We start from the raw sequence: 22,580 nt of genomic DNA, 5'->3' as shown, positions 1-22,580 counted from the left end.
ACTATAAATCAAACTAATTGTAAAAAATTACCTAACGACACTATGCATTAAAACTAGCTCCATCATTCTTCTAAGTCTGAAATGCCTTTGATGTCCTAAGGCAAGGGCACTGAATAAGCCAGTGTCTAGAAATACAGCTTTATAGTTCTTGGCATTATAAACAGAGAGTCAAATCTGCCACTAACATAAGCAGATACAATTCTGCTGACTTCAAAGGAATTGCACCCATTTAAAGCACCACTGAACATAGTGTTCAATTTTGTATGTTAGATTCAACCACATGACCTAATGGGTCAACTTACCAAGAAATGTTCAGAATTACATTTACTATGTTATAGCTTTGCTTTTCTATCAGCAATTCTAGAATTATACAGAAATATTCAGGATAGCTAGAACAGACAGATTAGTTTTACAGTTGAAATCTGGTATTTTATCTAAAATAATCAACAAATATGCATCTCCCATTTTAAGGGCCTAATCTTCAAATCTGCCGCTCTATTTGCGACTAAAATAGCACCACGCCACACACTGTGAAATCCACCAGTTATTCTCCAGACTAGAGTGTCACCTTCAAAATACTGTCTTCCTAAGGATATACACACTGGTAATTCAGAGGAACAAGCTAAAACTAAAGAAAAAAAAAACGGGTCTCAAAAATTCTCTGAGGCACAAGTATGATCATCATGCTTTCCACAAATGTAATCTTTTGCAAGAAGTTACTTCTTAGACTGCTACGAATGTTGTCTTCAAATTCAGATCCAAAAGGTTGCAAAGTATTATGAAAAGGCAGGTAGCATTCAAAACACACACCTCTATATCGACATTCTAGTGGTCCCTCTGATCTGAGATTAAGCGTGATACAAAAACTTAATACCCCATTTTTCTGACACATTTAAATCCTGAAAGCACTCGTTTATTTTATTTAATATTTCTAAGTAAAAATTTGCAGATTTCAGTGTTCCTGCATTCTGGACATATAGTAAGAGAACAAAATAATTTTGCAGTCAAGTTTGAAATTACCTGCGCCCCAAAAAAATAACACAAGTTATTCAAAAAGGTTATAGTCATTCCATTTCTTATAAGCAGAGACAAAGTACATAGATTACAGAAATAGGATGCAAGAAAATTATTTACTGGGTAGGTACTTTTTTATAGTAGTCGCATCAGGCCTGGGATCAGTCTTCATGGCAAAATATACTGCTAATGCTGTCTGATCAATATGAGAGATTACAGTATTTGCAGCTTCAATAATTTCATCAAGTCTTTTCATTCGTTCCTAAAAGAAGAATAAAAAGGTGTTTAGCACTATGAAATCACACTACTTGATTGTTAGTTCTACTAACACTAGGATAATTGCAAAGGTATGCAGAAATAACATCAAATAATTCAACATGTCCTTTTCTCCACTTTCTCCAATTTTTGATTATAAAAAAACTGATAAGAAGTCTGCATTATCAAGATTTCCCACATATGTAGTCCATTTCACTGAAAACAAACTGTAAAATACAAGGTGGGTATATGCAAGATGCAGAGTTTACAGAAAGAAATCTAACTTTCAGTACAAATTAATCCTCTTAAATAATGGTAGCAGTTATTAATTTCAGAAATATAAAATCAGAATCAAATAAACAGAAAAATATTCAAGCTGCCGACATATACACAAAGCTGTTTTATCTTCAAGATAAACAAAAATACAGACATATGTAAACTTTTCTGTTAGCAGTTCTCATTTTTGAGGACAACGACAGATGGTGGATTTAGCTGTGTCATTTCAAGGGGTTACCATCCTCAGTTGTCTGAGCAATTCTGCTAGAAGAAATTACCAATCCAGTAGAGGAGCAGAATGGGATGTGTGCTTGTCTCAGTAACCACCATTTAGAATAATATTGTTGTAGCCTAAAACAGTAAGGAAACTTACAGTGTGTTTAACTTAACAAGGAGTAAATCATAAGCAAAAATACTATAGGTAGGCATACTTTCTTTCATTCTGCTGTGGGATTAAGTAAATCACAGTCAGTTAGGGAGGCACCTGTCAATCTAATTAGGAAATTCTGCTTTATAGTACTGAATATGGCTATGGCAGTCACTTCAAGACCAAACATGTATGAAGAAAGATTCAGCTGTTTAGGCTACATGGATGGATTGAGACAAATCAAGCTTAAAAAGTGTTAAATAACCTTCTCAGAATCCAGCTGATGAAGTCTTGCAACATACAACGGAAGATGATTAGGAAATGCTTCTTTCAACTCATTATACATGTCAGCGGTATCCAGCCTAGAAGAGAGGAGGACATAGCATGAAAGTACAGATTCTGGATATTTTTTTGTACAGCTGCTTCAAGCTTGTGTAGTCACGACAGCAGACATACTTGGTCATCCACTGTATTTTTAGATCTCTTAAAGCTTCAGCAAATTCTTCTTTTACATCTTTTTCTTTTTCCTGTTCTCTTTCTTTCTCTTTGCTGCCATTTTTACTCTTTGATGGTGATGGTATTAGATGATAGTGAACAGTAAGGACATCCTGGAGGTGGGAAAAGAGACACATACTGAGAGGGATACAGTACACTTTTTTCTGATACTATATAAAAAGCTAATCATAGCAAGCAACTACTCTGAGCTATGCATACAATGATTAATGATTCTGAGAGCAAAGGCAGTATTAGTCATTAAGAATTCAGGAACTGCTTTAACTTTTTATTTTAAGCCATGCAAGGATGTAAATATTAAAACAGCACACTGGGTGTAAGACAAGAAAGCCTAAAATTTAGCAAGTTTGACATTTTTGTATACATACAATTTTACATAATATTAGTTAGGGAATCAGAAGGGTGGGCATTTTTTATTTGTTTGTTTATAAAAAAGCAAATAACTTGGTTAAAAGGCAAAGGAAAAAAAATCAGTTAAAGATCCTATCCTACAAAACTGGCAATAAACAAATGAATAAAGATGACTGAATTCTAAAAAATAATACCACAGTAGCATAAATATGAATCATGCCATAGGATACACAAGTTTATTCCTCCTGAGACAATATTTCTTCCATGTGCCAACTGTTAGCTGATGCATCCATCCACAGTCAACTGTTTTGCAGTTTACTGCTAGTCTTTCCAGTGTCACATGTATCTGTGCTCAAATTAAGTACACATAACAGCAAGATTTTTTTTCAACTCTATATGCTAGTATAAAAATATCGCTATAGTTTGAGTTTGTGCTATACTAGTCAACAATTACCATGAGAAAATCAGCTACAGCTATTTAAAAGGAAAATCCTAACTGATCTTAGACCATGCTCTGAAGCACATTTCCTAAGATGATTTACATATAAATTTGCAAATAAGTCAGCATTAGATTTCAGTCATTGCTTCTAAAACATTACAATTGCTGGTGGAGGCTGTTTTGTTGGTTTTGGATTTAATGTTACAATTTTTAAAAAAGCCTTTCCCCAAACCGTGAAGGCACATTTCCCATTATTTTACATATAGGATTATTTCTCAGAGAAGATCACTTAAGTTTAAATCCTCTAGATACCATTACTCTGTTGCAACATTATGCAAAATACTATGTTGCATGCTCAATTGCTGTAGCAATTTAATTATTCATACCAATTATTCCAAAATACATTTGTGGGAATAGGTTTCCCATAAAGCAGGTCAGTGTGGCATAATGAAATGAAATCTTGTGCACAAGATGGGGTTATTTCAGGTTACTTAAATAGTGAGTAAAAAGGTGACTATTAGAAACTGCTAGGCATAACCTTGAAATAATGGAACTCAACACTACTCTTCTGAAACTATTGAAGGACATTGATGCAGAACAATTTTATTTGAACTGAGTGTTCAAACAGACCAGCAGCTTGCTATGGGTTACTGAAATCAATAGCAGTAAGAGAAAGTGACATCAGTATTTCCTTAAAAAAATTTCCCCAGTTACTTAATATGTAATCACAGATGAAACACAAAATTGACATTTACATATTTTTTTAAAACCTAGTTTAGATCACTAGTCTACATTAAAGTGTAGCTTTCACAGGAACTACCCTGCGTATGTGCATTTCAAGTATGAACCGCATAACCAGGCAGTACACCTAAGTAAGACTTCAGCAAGACCTAAGCCAGAGCACGACAAAACAGGCCATGGAGGCAAGCACATGTAGTGAAGGATATGGAAGTCAGGAACATGGTATGGGGCTGGCTAAGGTAGTTAGAACAGTGGAAAGCAACAACATCGTTCATTAAAGCAAACCAAACATTTTAAGATGCCTAAGAAGTTAGTTCAGTACAAAAATCTGAATCAGTAGTTTACAGTGTTTTTTAAAAGACGTCCTCTATTGAGACTAACACTTTCCTAAGAAAGAAACCTGCCTTCCCAGAAATAGTCCTCTAACATTTCAGGATTTCCTTCCTGAAAGTCCTCTCCGATCTTACTTGGCAACATATGTTTGGAGTTACGTACTTAAATGGCCTCTGCATTCTCAAGCCTTGTCTATATGAGAAGGCTCTACTACTCTGGTTCAAGTTCCAAACCAAGTGTAATTAGATTAATAAAATCCCACTTACGTGGGTGAACACTTTCATTTAAGAGACTAATTCTATCTAGCTAAACCATCAACAGTCAAATGTCATCTCCCCATTCTCTCAGCTAGGTACTTTTGGTCTCATGAGATTCTGCAAGCATTACAAGCTATGACCATCGAAAGGACAACAATGAACTTCAGACCTGGGCACCCTCTTTTTCCAAAAGAGCTTACAGAAAGAGAGGCACGCTCTTCTCTACAGACATCAAACTTACTTCATGGGATAAATAAGGTTTAGGTGCTTCTCACATTTAACTAAACTATCACAAGACCGTAAGATGGACTGAAGGCTTCTTTCTTTCCTCTATTCTGTCTGTAAACACTAGCATCGTTCATAAAACTTGGCAACTCCCTAGATGCCAGAAGATCCCAGAATGACACTGTCATCGCCATTACATAAACATTCATTACTAGAGATTAAGGAGAAGAAAGGCAACTCTTCACAATTCAGCACTTTAAGCCGTCTTCTTATTCACTGTGTTCCACAGCAACAGAATTGCTAGAGTAGTGTACTGGATTTGATTTTATATATACCTATAAAAAGATATAGAGCTATAGACAGAGAACGGCAGTGAGTGAGCATATTATCCATTGAAAAAATTACTTTAAGGAAGCTTTCAAATTAATGAGAAACCTGCCTTTTGTTTATCCTCTAAAAAAACCCTAAGCAATATTAGAAACTTTGGAAGCATATAGGATATGCACTCTGTGCGCAGTTTAAGGCTCAGTGAGTTTACTTTTATCTACAAACTGCATACATAAACAAGCACAATGCCCTCAAAATAGTCACCTCTTAAGAGAGCTTAATTAAAGTTAACTTAATTTTGTTTAAAGATTTAAATATAGATTTTTTTGTCCGATGATTCAATATCTGGTACTTTATGTGGAAAAAACATATGAACTGTTGTTATTTGTACTTTAAAGCATTCACAGCAAAACTAACCACAGGAAAAAGCTCCTTGAAGAATACACCACAGGTCTCATTTTCCATTTAATAAATACCATGCACATCTGCATACACACACAGTTGAATGTGCACATGGAATTTGTATTTACTTTAAGAGGCATACAATTTGTGCAATGTTGCTTATTTTTACAGCAATACTCAATTTAATTGAAAATTAATAAAGTTTCTTTAAGTCACCAGCCAGGCTTACACAAAATTAAATCAGACATGTACTTCATGCTATTTTTGAAGGCCTCGTGATTAAACAGGGATAGTGTTTTAATGCTCAAAGGAAGTCATCCTTTTACGCTTGACTTCACAATGGTATTTATCAGTCTTCCACTAGTACTTACCAATATCTGCATAATGGATTTCTTGCTTCAAATTGGAAGAAAGGATGGCAGAGTAGGGAGAAAGATGTAGAAATTTTCTATCCCTTAGCTAGTTGTAACATATTGCTGTTCAAAAGCTGCATTATGTAAAGCAACAAAAAAATTTTTTACAGACCAGAAAAAGTCAAGGGTCTGTTTTCATTATAACTATGTTCGGGACAAAACTTGGAGACAAGGGGAAAAAATAATCAGATTGTAACTGCATTACAGAAGTTAGGTTGTGAAAGAAGAAAGGTACATAGAACCAATTTGTTTTTCACAGGGTCATTTAGTACGTGCCTTCCCATTAGAGACCAAGGGCACTTCTAAGGGTACATCAGCATCCCAAGCCATGACAGTAGGGCACTCTCTACTTCAGTGGGGATCAGTTCAAAGGAAAAACTGAATTCTGAACTTCATACATATCACAGGTTCAGTAGTCAGAGAGAAAGGATTTTTTCTTTTAAGTCCAGACACACTGAAGACAGGAAGACATTAAGTAAAAACCCATGCTCAAGGGTTGTTTTGGGGTTTTTTTTTAGATAAAATTAAGTTCCCCAGAATAGCTCTTCAAGCAGAAAATCATGGATTAGGCATACAATTCTGCTGTATCTGTGTAGTAAAAGACACCTGCTTACTCTCTGGAAAGAACCCATTGACATTTTTGTCCAGTTATAAAAGAATTAACTGTCGTCTTTGGAAAATTAGGCTGCTATTTCCTGGCATAACCTCAAACTGCTTTCATGCAAAATAGAGACGCTGTTGAAGTATGGGATTGAAACCTGCTGAATGGCCAGACCCAGAGCGTGGTGAACAGCAGCACACAGTTGGCGGCCAGTAACTAGTGGTGTACCCCAGGGGTCAATACTGGATCGAATCCTGTTCAACATCTTCATTAATGATCTAGATGATAGCACAGAGCGCACCCTCAGCAAGTTTGCAGATGACACCAAACTGGGAGAAGTGGCTGATACAGCAGAGGGCTGTGCTGCCATCCAGAGGGACCTTAACAGGCTGCAGAAATGGGCTGTCAGGAACCTCATGAAGTTCAACAAGGAGAACTGAAAAGTCTTCCACCTAGAGAAGAATAAACCCATGCACCAGTACATGCTGAGGGCCACCCAACTGGAAAGTAACTTGGCAGGAAAGGACCTGGGGGTCCTGGTGGACACCAGCTTGAATGTAAGCCAGCAATGTGCCCTCATGGTAAAGAGGGCTAATGGTATCCTGGCCTGCATTAGACATACCAGCAGCAGGTCGAGGGAGGTGATCCTTCTCCTTTACTCTGCACTGGTGAGACCACACCTGGAGTACTGCATCCAGTTCTGTGTTCCCCAGTACAAGAGAGACATGGATGTACTGGAGAGACTCCAGTGAAGGTCCACGAAGATGATGGACTGAAGCATCTCTCCTCCTATGAGGAAAGGCTGAGAAAGCTGTGACTGTTCAGCCTAGAGAAGGCATTTGGGGGGTGGGGGGCATTTGGGGATTGATCTCATCAGTCTGTGTGAGTGTCTGTAAGGGAGGGTGTAAAGAGAAATCCAGACTCTTTTCAGTGGTGCACAGTGACAGGACAAGATGCAATGGCCACAAACAGAAACACACGAGGTTCCCTCCGGACATCAGGAGATACTTTTTCACAGTGGGGCTGACTGAACACAGGTTGCCTAGGTACATGGTGTAGTCTCCACCCTTGGAGATATTCAAAAGCTGTCTGGGCATTGTCCTGGGAAACTTGCTTTAGGAGGCCCTGCTCAAGCAGGTGGGTTAGACCAGATGACCTCCAGAGGTCCTTTCCAGCCTCAGCCATTCTGTGATTCTATGAAAATAAAAGTACTTTCAAACAACCAGAAATGGCCACCCTGGATTTCTGGTAGCATCATGCACATAGGTGCAAGCTAACAAGTTCCCTTCCTCCTCAACTTAAAAAAAAAAAAAAAGCACCTTTCCACAGACTAGTCACTGGTATCAGAGCAAAAATCACACATAAAATAAAAATGGGACTTGTAAATTAACAGTCCTAATCCTGCAAGAGGGCCTGGACTTGCCTGTGAAAAATATGAAAAATCTACACAAAACTTTTTCACTTACTGGGTCACAAAAGAAATATATAAACATGTAACCACATGTAAACTTACAACAGGGCAGGGTAAATACTCAAAACTTGTAAACTAGGAAGCCCTCAGAGTTGCATTCTCAGAAAAATATATTTATTAATGGAGCTCTTATGGATCAATGCTCTGAAATACACTGTGTTTTATTTATTTGCTGCTAGTACACTGATGCCGCTTATGAATAATAGGTGGAAGTATCGAGAAGAATAGTTTTTATTTTGGCTTGTGTGGGTATACTGCTCAGATATGAACACAAATCTGTTCTAAAATCAAAAGAAAAAACAGAACATGCAACCTCTTAGATCTGTTTAATAGGCTTTGTTATGCAAATTAAAGTATGATTAGAGTTTAACTCCCTTGTTAGAGATTCACTTAGTGAAGATTTTATACCCTATTCATCAGGAAGCCATGCATTCACATGGGATTTTAAATCATCTTTCTAAAAGTGATCTGCATAATATTCAGATGCAGTATGAAAATAAAATTGCAGCAACACCCATTAAAATCCTTCTTGTAAGGGCTAATCACATTCCCACATAGTGGGAATCCTGACTAATTTGGATGTCACTCCAGAACACAGTACCTTGAAAACAAAAGAATGTAAATAGCTTTACAACTTAAAAAAAAAAAAAAGAAAAAAACAATAGCCTTATAAAGGTGGCCTATTAAAATAGTTTTTTGGGTTTTTTATAAAGACTGTTTCGGTCTCTGACTGCTGGCAGAATATTGCTTTACCTGATGTAAAAATATGAGAAAGCACAGTATTAAACACTGCTATGTTAAAAGTCACTCGCTCCCTACCCGAAATATCTTACACATGCCCCAAAATTCTTACTGTAAATTCTAGCTGCTACATCACTGTATAAACTCTAGCCTACAATGAGTTATATTCGAGTAGAATAATGAATTGAGAGGCTTTTCAATCAAGTCGGTTCCTCCTAAGAAAAAACTGCTTGCTACAGTATGTTTTTTACAACTGTAATGAAGCCAGCCAGCTCTCAATTCAGTAGACTTTGTACACAGTTAGATATTCAGTTCTACATCAAAGTGTTAGGTTCATATTCACTTCTCAATTTGCAGACAGAATAGAATAGGCAGAAACACTTGCCACAAAAAATCCTGACAACAAACACTGAAGATTCCTAAGTATTTCATACAAAGAAAAATTACAGACCACTAATCACCACATGCATTTTTACAGCACTTATTGCAGAAATATCCAGATGCTCACGTGCCTCTCAGCTTTGTATTACAGCAGTGTTTTGTCATTCTACCAGTAAACATACTTAAGGTGCTGAAGTAACTCACTCAGGACTAAGGAGGTGGATGAGGGAAACAAATTAAAAACCAATACTGGTAGACAAATTCTTTAAGTCATATGCAAAAAGACTTAAGTATATATCTTTTTCAAAAACTAACATTCAGTACCTTTTTAAATTTTCCTTGTCGCTTTGCTGCGGACTGCCCCTGGGAGTTAGAATAACATACTGTAAGAAAACATGCACACACCACACAGGATGGAGACACCTTGTCTGTACAATTATGGTTATACTTTCAACCTACAGATTTTTAGAGTGTCACATCTATGATCAAACACGCTCTTAAAGCATGCTCTTTCAGGTTTTTAAAATTAATAAAACAATGCATTATTGTGTATACAGTCCGTTATTCCTGTAAGACAAGCAAGTGTTGTTAACCACTTAGCTTAAATTAATAAATTACAGAAATTCAGCCTGAAAAGTGTAGATTTTAGATTTTGACTGTTTAGTGGCATTGTTCTACTTCATAATAAATACACAGATATTAGATACAGTTTCCCTCACATTGCATCCACTTGCTGACCTACAGACAACTTTGCTGCCTAGTCCTCCTTTTTTGTCTCCTGGTACATACTGAGGTTCACTAAAGCCAGCAGATGGTATCTGATGCTATTTGATACCATCCTTTTTCCAGTGAAATACGACCATAACAGTAATGCCTTAGACTATGACATGAAACACGCCTCAGCTGGAATTTCTCTCCCTGTAAGCTCTTAAGTATTCTCCATCACATGAAATTTGACAGGCAATACCTACCTACCTCCTACTTCCCATCCCAGAAATCACTGTATATAGCCACTTAGTCTGATTTTAAAATAAGATAGACGAGAATTAAAACCAATAGTTCAAGGAAGTACAGAATTCAAGTTAGGGAAACTATACTACAGTACTGTAATGGATTTACCATGGATTTCATAAAAGTATACTTGCAACCTTGCAGGAACCACAAAGAAATATAAAACTAAGTATTTCAGAGTTCTTAGTTACTGAGTTTTTCCTCACTGATATATAAATTCTCCTGATATACATTATCTAACCTGCAGTTACATGCTATCTGCCCCAAAAGTACTACCTACAACCAAATCAGATGGAATGAACTGAACATTTCTAAACAAGAGCTAAAGGTAAGTGCCTACCTACTCACAGAAACTCATTTTCTATGAAAACATACTGTAGTTTTATACATGTTGTTCAGCCACATCTAGTGATATATGGACATAGATGAACTACCTCTAAATACTAACAATCACCAGGATTGATTCAAATTTATTCTCAGCTTTGCCAGCTATTTAAAAATAACTAAGGGAATCTTCTAAATACCTTAGCACCAGATATACACAAGAGTGATCTGGTTACTATAATCACTGTTGAACTACAGATTCATACAAGTTAGAAAGCAGTTTTTACAGGATGCTGCATTATGAGCAAAAAACCCTACAGCTTTTTTATAGCGTCACATACAGAGACCTTACATCATTCTGTTGGAGCATACAGTCATATTAGTGGTTGACAACATCCATGTGCAGCAGGTAAGAATATCTGCTTATGCATTTGAGTCAGCAAAATTCCTACTACTTTGTAACAGCAACGTGTAGGTGTTAAGAAAGCACATTTTTGCTGAAAATTGTATGCATGCAAGGAAAAGTATAGCTGTTTATTAGAAAACCAACATGCACAAAACACAATATATATGCATTTTTCATTCAAAAATTATACTTAGCTAGGCAATTACACAAAAACACTTTTAAAGGCTCCACACCAACAAAAAAGCAGTTGCTTCTAGAAATACAAGGATTCAGAGCAAAAGAATTAGAATTCAAAATTTAGAAAATGCAATTAAATTTGAAATCATATGATGAAAATAATAATACAACTACTTAGAAGTTACTCTGACTTTATAATGAAACAACTGCTTCTAAAATGTGGTCTGTTACTAAACCTAGTGTCCTTTAAAAAGTACTAAAATAATGAAATACGGCACTTCCTGGCATGCCATTTACTTGCTTCAAAAGTTTCAGAAAAAGAAGCTGTCGACCACTTCAAATACTCACAGCTTTCTTTCCAAGTTCTGTTTTAGACAGTGTAAGAGCTCCTGCAAGATAACATCCTGGTCCTGCCCCTTTAGGTATTCTATTCAAAGAAAGAAAGTTCAGTGTTAAAACCAGGTTCATTAATGTACCATGGGGACTACAATAAAGAACCCAAACAGTGAAAGAGCAACACAAGAGGAATTGACAAGCCTAAACAGGTAGACACTATCAAAGTATCATTTCAGTTAGGTGCAGAGACAGCTGGTTAGATGTAGATGAGAAAAACAGGACTTCAGTAACTTACTTGTCATCAGGCAGAGATGTAACAAAGAATGGCTGACTGTGTTTTGGTGGTAATGTCAAACTGTTGGATTTCTTCTTCCCTAAGAGAGCAAGGCTATGGTTTTCATAAATATCTAAGCTCAAGGTACTAGACAACCTGTGAGAAACAATAAATGGAAGGTCTTTGATGCGATCCAGCTCACTGTTCTGTTCGTGACGAATTTGTAACCGAATAGTGTAATCTCCTTTTTCCAGTTTCACAGAATACTGAAAGAAAGAAGTTCCCATAAATGTCAAGATTAAGTACTTCACCATTCACAAAGAAACCCAGAAATAAGACTGTCATGTTGTTCTTGATCCATATAGCTCTAGCCATTTAAAATATGCTAGACTGCTTAGTTTTGGGATCTCCTGAAAACAGAGCGCTTTCAAGACTTGGTAGCAGCCAAAACAAATTTTGGACTGACTGAAAAAAAATAATTGAGTTTTCAGACCACAAAATAGGCTGACATCATTTGTTCTTATTCTAACACTGTATTAACTGCTAAAATAATAATCAGAATTCTTGCTAAACTTTCAGTTCAAAACCTCTAGCAGGTTTGCCTTGATACACTTTCAGTTTACTGTGTAACTTTGGGAGCTCTGTGGTTTAGCTCACAGGCTATCTTCTCCTGTCTCAAACATTGTAGCAGCTTTCACACTGAGGGACCCAGTATTCCTGTGAGATTTAAGGCTGCAATTTAAAGAGCTGACAGACTCTTTGCCTTGAGCTTTTTATATATTCAGTTAGGAATATGCAGATAACATTATTTCCATTTATTTAAAAAACAAACCCCAAAACCATCACCTCCAAAAACACCAAACAAAAAAAATGCCAGACTCAAATTCTTAGTTTTGAAAACATTCTTCATTTATATCAACCTGAAAGGTGGATGTTTTGAGCAGCAGCATGCTAAGTTTCCTTTCTGCTGCTGCTGATAGAACACAAAAGGCAGCCCTAAGTAGAAAGGGACAAGAATTCACAACTACCCTGCTCCCAGAATCTCCCTCTCCTGGGTTAGGGAGTCATACTTCCTGTTGGTATTTCTTCCTGTATTAAATAATTTTGAATTGCTTTAGAATTGTTCTATGATGCACAACACCACAGATTTACAGCGTGGTGGTCCACCAGGTGTAAATAACAAACTACTTTGGTGATTTTTAGATTTTATAGCACATTAAAAATGAAGGCTAAGGAATAGAAGCTTAAATAATGCAATTTCTTAAATTAATTTATAAGGTTCAAAAGGCATGCTTTAAAGCTGATCTTTTGTACACTTCCAGAATGATCAGTCTATCAAAATAAACATTACATTGAAGTTCAACTGTGATTTTGGATTGGTAAAAAAGTTTCAAAACCAAAAACTATGGAAAACGTTTCTCTTATACTTTTTTTTTTTTTTAACACCACCCCCCCCCCCCCCCCGCAATGATCCAGACACCCAGTCTGCTCCAGCAGAAAGAGATTCCCACAGAGGATACAGTATCTACAAGTCTTGTGCAAAAAACTCCCTTTGAAAGACAGCAACAGGAAGTAAACCAAGCAATAGCATTTAAAGGGCTGTTTGAAGACATCAAAAGCACAGAAGAGAGCCTTCATGGATACAGAAGCCTCTGATTTATCAGCGCACAAGTCAGACTACAAAAAAAATAATGGATCCTTTCCACCTTAAATAGAAAAGTTCAAGGTATCATCTTTGTAAAAAACCCAAACATAAAGACAACAAGAACTTGAATTCACTTCTTGAGAAGCACCAGTCAAAATCACAAGACATGACAAGTTAACAGCTTTTTGTAAAAATAAACCACACTGTAACTCTTTCTCCTTCCTTAGAAGAGAAAAAAATCATCATGTTCTATTTCATGGAAACAAATCTGTCATTACTTTTTTTTCATACAAATATATCACCACTTAACCTGTCTTCTTGTAAAAATACAAGAACATTATACCTACGCATCAGGAAACATTAGGAGCTAACAGCAGGCCTGGCAGGTGAAAAAGAATGAAAATTTTCACACTGTGCAGAAAACACAAGGTAACATAAATACATTACTCTGTACCTGGTGTGGATAGGCATCTCCTGAACCCATTTGTCTTTTGTTCTGGTCAAAAATAATCCACAGTTGACTATCAAATTCAGATTCGTACAACAATTCACAAAGAAGTGGACAGCTTGGAGTTACTTCTCCACTCTTAGGCTATAAAAAGAAAGGTCAAAACATTTAACCCACTATTGAATAAAACAAGTGCAATCCTTACACACATATTCAAAAGGATACCTGAACTAAAGCTCATTTCAAGCAACAGTAGCTCCTAAAACGAACCAAATCAGATTTCGGCTGTAGTAAGTCTAGTGTGTGACTCTAGATCTTGTTTCTGACAGAAAGCTAAAGTTAAAATCTGATTTTAGAAAACATGCCGTATTTATTAACAACTTTTAAAAACACAGCCACCCAGAACACTTACCTGATGAAAGTTATAGGTCAAAATCATCTCATACAGTTGACGATTATTTGGTAAAATATCTCTGGAGCCCAAAGGTTTTATTTTTGCACTCACTGGTCTGCAGTTAAACAACAAAAACAACAGAAAGTACTCTTAAGAAACATGCATCCTCTATCAAACTTTGTCTTGCTTCAGCAGAAGCATGTTCTGAAGTACAACTGAATTCAGCACATCCAATAACACCTCTTAAAACATTGTTACCATCCAGGCAGCATGAATTCCTCAGTTAAGATTAATGTCAGTTCAAAAACAAGGTTTGGTGACATTACAGACACTACCAAAGAAAGAGCCAACAAAACTTAGCAAGCATGTCTAAATGCTCAAAATTGAAAAAAAATGGGAAAACCAACAGACTTCAGGATTAGGAAAAAACAATCAGGTTACTTGACATCTCTAGTATCCATAGAATCACAGAATAATTAAGGATGGAAAAAACCTGTAAGATCATCAAGTCCAATCATCAATCCAACACCACCATGCCCACTAAACCATGTCCCACAATGCCACATCCACACGTCCCTTCAACACCTCCAGTGATGGTGACTCCACCACCTCCCTGGGCAGCCTGTTCCAATGCTTCACCACTCTCAGTAAAGAAATTTTTCCTAATATCCAGCCTGAACCTCCCCTGGCGCAACTTGAGGCCATTTCCTCTTGTCCTGTCGCTAGTCACTTGGGAGAAGAGACCAACACCCACCTCTCTGCAACCCCCTTTCAGGTAGTTGTAGAGAGCGATGAGGTCTCCCCTCAGCCTCCTCTTCTCCAGACTGAACAATCCCAGTTCCCTCAGCCGCTCATCAGACTTGTGTTCCAGACCCTTCACCAGCTTCGTCGCCCTTCTCTGGACACACTCCAGCACCTCTATGTCCTTCTTGTAGTGAGGGGCCCAAAACTGAACACAGGATTCGAGGTGCGGCCTCACCAGAGCCGAGTACAGGGGCACGATCACCTCCCTGCTCCTGCTGGCCACACTGTTTCTGATACAGGCCAGGATGCCGTTGGCCTTCTTGGCCACCTGGGCACACTGCTGGCTCATGTTCAGCCAGCTGTCAATCAACACCGCCAGGTCCTTTTCTGCGGGGCAGCTTTCCAGCCACTCTTCCCCAAGCCTGTAGCGTTGCATGGGGTTGTTGTGACCCAAGTGCAGGACCCGGCACTTGGCCTTGTTGAACCTCATACAGCTGGCCTCTGCCCATCAATCCAGCCTGTCCAGATCCCTCTGCAGAGCCTTCCTGCCCTCAAGCAGATCAACACTCCCACCCAACTTGGTGTTGTCTGCAAACTTACTGAGGGAGCACTCAGTCCCCTCATCCAGATCATCGATCAAGATATTAAACAAGACCAGCCCCAAAACTGAGCCCTGGGAGATTCCAATTGTGACCGGCCACCAACTGGATTTACCTCCATTCACCATGACTCTCTGGGCTCGGCCGTCCAGCCAGTTTTTTAACCAGCGAAGAGTGCACCTGTCTAAGCCAGGAGCCACCACCTTCTCCAGGAGAATACTATGGGAAACAGTGTCAAAGGCTTTACTAAAGTCCAGGTAGACAACATCCACAGACTTTCCCTTCATGCACTAGGTGGGTCACCTGGTCATAGAAGGAGATCAGGTTGGTCAAGCAGGACCTGCCTTTCATGAACCCGTGCTGGCTGGGCCTGATCCCTTGGTTGTCCTGCACATGCCCTGTGAGCGCCCTCAAGATGAACCTCTCCATAATCTTCCCCGGCACCGAGGTCAGGCTGACAGGCCTGTAGTTCCCTGGATCCTCCTTCCAGCCCTTCCTGTAGATGGGCATCACATTGGCAAGCCTCCAGTAGTCTGGGACCTCCCCTGTTAACCAGGACTGTTGATAAACGATGGAGAGCGGCTTGCCAAGCTCCTCCGCCAGCTCCCTCAGTACCCATGGGTGGATGCCATCAGGCCCCATAGACTTGTGAGTGTCCAGGTGGCATAGCAGGTCATTAACTGCTCCTTCCTGGATCATGGGGAGTTTATTCTGCTCTCCATCCTTGTCTTCCAGCTCAGGGAGCTGGATTCCCTGAGGATACCTGGTGTGGGTATTAAAGACTGAGGCAAAGAAGGCATTAAGTACCTGCCTTTCTAATTCCCTCTCTGCATGACCTAACGAGATCTTTGTACTCTTCTTCAGTTGCCTGCCCCTTCTTCCGAAGGTGATAAACTCTCCTTGTTTTCCTGAGTCCCAGCAAAAGCTCCCCGTTCAGCCATGCCAGTCGTCTTCCCCGCCAGCTCTTCTTACGGCACATGGGCACTGCCTGCTCCTGCACCTTCAAGATTTCCTTCTTGAAGAAGGTCCAGCCTTCCTGGGCCCCTTTGCCCTTCAGGACCATCTCCCCAGGGACCCTCTCAACCAGTGTCCTGAACAAGCTTAAGTCTGCCCTCTGGAAGTCCATGGTAGTGGTATTGCTGACCCCCCTCCTTACTTGGACAAGAATTGAGAACTCTGTCATGTCATGGTCACTAAGCCCAAGACGGCCTCCGACCATCACTTCGCTCACCTGTCTTTCTCTGTTCTTAAACAGCAGGTCAAGCAGAGCACCTCCCCTGGTAGGCTCCCTTACCAGCTCTGTCAGGAAGTTATCTTCCACACACTCCAGGAACCTCCGGAACTGTTTCCTCTCAGCTGTGTTATACTTCCAGCAGACGTTCAGTAAGTTGAAGTCCCCCACAAGAACAAGGACTTGAGATTGCGAGACTTCTGCCAGTCGCTTGTAGAACACTTTGTCCGCCTCTTTGTCCTGGTTGGGTGGACTGTAATAGACACCCAGCAGGATATCTGCCTTGTTTGCCTTCCCCCTCATCCTCATAAGCACTAGACCTTGTCATCACAATCATTGACCTCTATACAATCAAAACACTCCCTAACATACAAAGCCACCCCACCACCTCTCCTTCCTTGCCTATCCCTCCTGAAGAGCTTACAGCCATCCATTGCAGCACTCCAGTCATGCGAGTTATCCCACCATGTTTCTGTGATGGCAACTACGTCATAGCTGTCCTGCTGCACGATGGCTTCCAGCTCCTCCTGTTTGCTGCCCATGCTGCATGCATTGGAGTAGATGCACTTGAGCTGGGCTGTCGATTTCGCCACCAACATCAGCATGCCACCCCTAGGTTCGTCTCTAGGCAGCCTGGTTTCATCCCCTTCCCCCTTTGAATCTAGTTTAAAGCCCTCTCGATGAGGCTCGCCAACTCATAAGCGAGAATCCTTTTCCCCCTTAGGGACAGTTGAACTCCATCTGCTGCCAGCAGGCCCGGTGCTGTGTAAACCACCCCGTGGTCAAAAAACCCAAAATTCTGCCGACGGCACCAGCTTCTGAGCCACGTGTTAACCAGGTGTGTTTTGCTGTTCCTTTCAGTGTTCCTCTCTGCCACTGAAGGGATTGAGGAAAACACTACCTGTGCTCCTGATCCCTCAACCAGTCACCCCAGCGCTCTGAAGTCCTTTTTAATCACTTTTAGGCTTCTTTGCGCAACCTCATCGCTGCCAACCTGCAAAACCAACAGCGGGTAGTAATCAGTGGGCCATACCAGACCAGGGAGTTTCCTAGTGACATTTCTCACCCGGGCCCCAGGGAGGCAGCAGACTTCCCTGTGGGTTGGGTCTGGTCGGCATATTGGGCCCTCTGTTCCCCTCAGAAGGGAACCGCCTGTGACAATTACCCTCCTTCTTGTCTTAGTAGGGGTAGCCATAACGCGTGGGGCTGACTGACTAACCCAAGGCAACCCCCTGGATGGACTTTCATCTACATCCTCATTAGCCTGGCCCTCAAGTTCCAGAGCCCCATATCTGTTGTGTAAGGGCAGCTGCGAAGGTGAGGGAGGCCAGGAGGGGATTCACCTGCTGCCCTGAGGAGGGACCTGTTGCCATTCCCCTTCATCTCTTAGGTCCCCTCCTTCTGCCAAGCGGCAAGACGCTAAGGATCCTCTGCTTCTCATGGAGCCTCCATCTGCTACCTTTGCCTCAGGGATGGTAGGGTGTGGCTCCACCAGTCTATCTCCCTCTCCCACTCCCTCATACTCCTCAACCTCTCCACCTCCTCTTTCAGCTTGGCCACAAGGCTGAGCAGATCATTCACCTGGTCGCACTGCACACAGGTGTTATCTCCCCTGGCCTCCAGCACAAGCAACAGGCTCAGGCACTCCCTGCATCCATGCTGCAATCAGCACTTTTATTCATAGATTGAAAATTTAATGGCACAGTAATTAGAGGACAGAATAGTTGATAATTGTTTGTTATAGAAGGTTGTATCGGAAGAGAATCTGTAAGAGGCCCTACAGCAGTCATAGTAACACAGAAGAATGTTAACATACACTACCTATGTAGAGTATGTTAACTCAGATACAGTTAGGACAAGCTATTGTTCAGAGCAGCATAAACACTTTAGACCTTAAGCATCAAAAAATATAGGCTAAATAATAACGATATAGGAAAATCAGAGCTTTGGAAATAATGAATAGCAGAATGAGGGTGGCCTGGCATCATTTAAGTTTACATTTCATTCACTCATTCTGACATCCTTTAACTACATGATCAAAAATTTTCTGTAAGATTCTGTCTTTCTATAAGATTCTGCACAGACTAGTCACCCAGTAAAATACCCGTGATGCATCAGATCACAGGTCCATTTAACGGAGGTCTCCTACTCTGGCAGACGCCTGCTGCCAGATAAACTGCTGCCAGAAGACTTAAGAACCAAGTAATACCACACATGATACGATACATCTCCCTAATGCTCACCCTGCCTCCAAGCATTTGAAACTCAAGAGACTGAATGAGAAACCATTCAGTACTTTTCTTCCTCTGTGTTATGACTCATCACTTCATTCAAGAGACACTATTCATGCCTTAATTTAAATACATAAATATTTCTCATTAGTTTACTTAACTGCAGTTAGTTTACTGTCAGATGAGTGCCTCAAATATTACAAGAAGATAAAAGCATCTCCATTTTACAAACCGAGAATGAGGCAAAGATGTATTAGCGGATTGTTTTATTTCCTCACTTAGGCATATCAAATCAGGTATTTCTGAATCTAACATTAGGTGGCATGTTCATTAACCAATAAACTCCTAGTGACCTCAATTCCAGTTACAAGTATCCAAAAGCCCCAGACGGAGCCCAAGGTCTCCACTGAGAGGCCCAAATAATGGAAAACTTTGGATTACTGACCACTGTGAAATTGTCTGGTCCAAGTCTTGGAAGTACTGCTTAAACTGCATGGCATTTCTTTTTCCTCCTGGAGTGACCAACTTTACTAATTGCCACACTGGTTAGGAATTTTCCAACAAAGATTCTCCTCCAAATCAGCATGTGTCAAACTGACAAGAAGATAAACACAACTTTCCACCCAAAATTTTGTACCAGATCCTACAAAAACACTTCCAATCAAGCAAGAGAGAGAAGACAGTCTTCCCAGGTCAAAATTGGTCAGGATCTGAAGCAGCTGCTTAAAAAGACTCCAAAACAACAAACAGTAGCACCAAATAACTCTACAATTTGTTTCTTTAGATATTAAAGTGCCTTTTACTTCTAAGTGTCTCCTTCAGAAGCAATGGAATATTTCTGTAAAGGTTTTTTCAAAAAAATTATTTTCCTTAAGCTATTTTATGGAAAAAGTCACCATAATTTTGTCAAAGTTAAAAGGAACCAAAAAAGAGAATGCTGAGAAATTTAATTAATTGATGCTTCCAAACCTACTTAAAATTTGACAAGAATATTATTGTCAACCTTAATTTCATTGTTAACTTGTTACTGTTTTAACTACATACAAATAGTTTTCCCACTGTCCCAATACAGTTCCCCAGAAACTCTACCTGAGCGTTTGAACCCAGCTTTTCAGATTTATGCACGGAGCAATATCTTCATACTTCAACAGGGACTGAACATCAAATCGTACGATGCCTTCTGAAGCATGCTAAAGAAAGAGTATATAACGATTATGCTTCTGTGCACTTAGAACATCAGATGGGGACCATCTGATGCATCTCTCAAAAATACAACGCAAGCTGTATTTATCTATACCATAAGAAGTAATACTGTGTGAGTTTGAGAAGTATCACAAGCTTATCTCTATTTTACAACAGCAGATATACTGAGACTTGCAAAACTTTAGCAATTGGAGCTAAAGTTCTCTTTCTATTTTTTTTATCCCCTTAACAATTTAAGTACTTCATAAAGAACTGTGTAAGTCACACTTCAGGCAGGGCTGGGTTTTGTTTGTGCATTTGTTTGTGCATTAATGAAAAGGCATAGAAAAAATCATAAAGAATGGTAATGGGCATTTCTGTGGAACTGAACTCCTGTTTGCCTATTTTTAAGAGAAAACATGAACATATCATGTTCATCTCAAAGATACTTTTAGTCTTTCTAAATACAGACAAGAATGAAGAAAAGCTTTTTTTTTATTCTGAGATATCATAGAACTTTAGAATAATTCAAAATAAACACTCTGGAAAACTTACCATGTTTAGCTGAGGAGTAGCACAAAGTACACCATGGAAAGAAATTGTGTAATTAATGCTAACATCGCTAAGGCTTGCCCACCACCGAGCAACACAAAATTCAATAGTTTTTCCAGCCTGTGCAACAAAAGCACAAAGTTAGACTCAAGCTCCCATTCTCCCCTTCTATTGCCCTAGCCTCCCTCATCCCAAGCCAAAAAAATTGGGAGTATAGCTCAAAAAAGACCCTGTTATGGCCAATTTACTCCAGCTGTATAGGTTTGTACAGTACCAAATAGGACATTATATACTTGGTCCAGAAAACACAAGACAGCTCCAACAAAGTAGGATGACTGATGACCACATCAAAACAAAGAGTGCCGGGGTATACCCTTCAGAGAAAGGTACAGCTTTTAAATGTTACATCTTCCTTTCCTATCCTTCAAACTAGGCAGACCGGTTAGTTCACAGGTGAGTTTAATGTGTGCCCTAGAAAAAGGGTATCAGAAAAACAGATCCCACTCTCTGCCTAAGTAAGATGACACGAAGCTTAGGAGGTTTGGGTTTTTTTGTTGTTGTTTGGTTGGGGGTTTTTTGTTTGGGTTTGGTTTTTTAACTAACATAAAATTCACATTGTGTCAGTGGGACAAACTTAGCTTAGGGTCCCCCACCTGACATTTTCACAGAGGGTAAGGGACTCAATAGCACAGAAATCATAATCACTCTTAGGCTTTAGAGCTATACAACTAAATTAAGCAGGGCAGGGGACAAACTTGAGAAGTGGGCTCTAACATCCACACCCCTGAACCATTCGGTTACTCCCTGGTTCTGTTTTGGACTCTTGAACTAGCATTTTTCAAGCTAAGCCTGCTGTATCTAAGCAGTATGAATGTAAGCCAGTCAATTATCGCCTGGCTTCAACATTAAGGAGATGTCTCAGATTACCACATTAAGCACTAAAGGCAAAATATGCTGAACTACATCTATCCAACAAATCATAGCCCCTATTTGAAAGGGAAACTAACTGGTTTGTATAAACAAGTACCAACAAATTGAACGTATTATAAGGGCATTATCAAATAATTACGAAACACTAGAAAGCTATTAGAGATCTTTTCAAAACTGAAAACCAGATGCATTCACTACTGTAACAAATTATGATTGCTTGGGTTTGGGGTTTTTCTTTGGAAAAAATCCACAATGAGTTATGTTACACTGCACAGATATGTTACTTTCTCTCTCTTCCCCCACACCACCATAAGGTAACTTACTAAGACAGGAAATGCTTCAGTCACTGATCCTTTTTCTGGCAAGGATGAAAATTTGTAGAACTCATGACTTCTATATGCTTTTTGTTTCACTAGCTGAACGGCATGAAGCACAAACTTGGCAGTCACATCAGCTGAACATGAACATACTGTCACTTCTATATTAAAGAAAAAAATGTTTAGTTTCAAGAGCCAAGCATTTTAGAAGGAAAGCAGAGAATCACCAGAAAAACACTGATTTCACAAGTAACTCGTCATTTAAGAAGTTATGCAGTACACAAGTGGCTCCATATGTGAATAATGCTTATATATATATTTACAAAGGCCCTTTCAGATTAAGGAAAACTAGCTAAATTCAGAGATCAGTTAAGAGAAACATGACTCAACTAAATGGTGAAAATTAATCAGATGGTACAGATGTATAATCTGTACAGGACAGACTGCTGCCGAATTCCAAATTAAGAGTCTTACCACTAACTTCAGTCTAAATGAAAGATTCTTGAAAGGATTATTATTTAGTAATCTCACACAGGAAGAGGAGGAAAAAAAACGTTTTTTTTTCCTCCTTGCAGAATTATGAGCTACTTGCCCATTATGAAAGCTGCATTTTCTTCAGTTAAGACATCTTTCAACACTACATCCATGCACCTTAAAAACTAGGCAAACCTC

The 22,580-nt window shown here is 39.4% G+C and overlaps 1 protein-coding gene across 1 annotated transcript in view; it reads right to left on the bottom strand.

Moving 5' to 3' along the window:
- Positions 1-22,580, bottom strand: part of TPP2 (tripeptidyl peptidase 2) — a 57,687-nt gene that overhangs the window by 9,965 nt on the left and 25,142 nt on the right. Inside the window, exons 17-27 of the mRNA XM_059835530.1 lie at positions 21,915-22,069; positions 20,665-20,781; positions 20,017-20,117; positions 14,141-14,237; positions 13,735-13,872; positions 11,657-11,901; positions 11,374-11,452; positions 9,432-9,470; positions 2,369-2,520; positions 2,178-2,274; positions 1,146-1,276 (exon numbers count right to left, since the gene is read on the bottom strand). Of these exons, the coding sequence (XP_059691513.1) occupies positions 1,146-1,276; positions 2,178-2,274; positions 2,369-2,520; positions 9,432-9,470; positions 11,374-11,452; positions 11,657-11,901; positions 13,735-13,872; positions 14,141-14,237; positions 20,017-20,117; positions 20,665-20,781; positions 21,915-22,069 (1,351 nt within the window). The remainder of the gene's footprint in view (positions 1-1,145; positions 1,277-2,177; positions 2,275-2,368; positions 2,521-9,431; positions 9,471-11,373; positions 11,453-11,656; positions 11,902-13,734; positions 13,873-14,140; positions 14,238-20,016; positions 20,118-20,664; positions 20,782-21,914; positions 22,070-22,580) is intronic.

Source organism: Gavia stellata, chromosome 1 (genome assembly GCF_030936135.1).
Source record: "Gavia stellata isolate bGavSte3 chromosome 1, bGavSte3.hap2, whole genome shotgun sequence".
NCBI lineage: Eukaryota > Metazoa > Chordata > Aves > Gaviiformes > Gaviidae > Gavia > Gavia stellata.
This window is presented reverse-complemented; position numbering and strand designations above follow the sequence as displayed.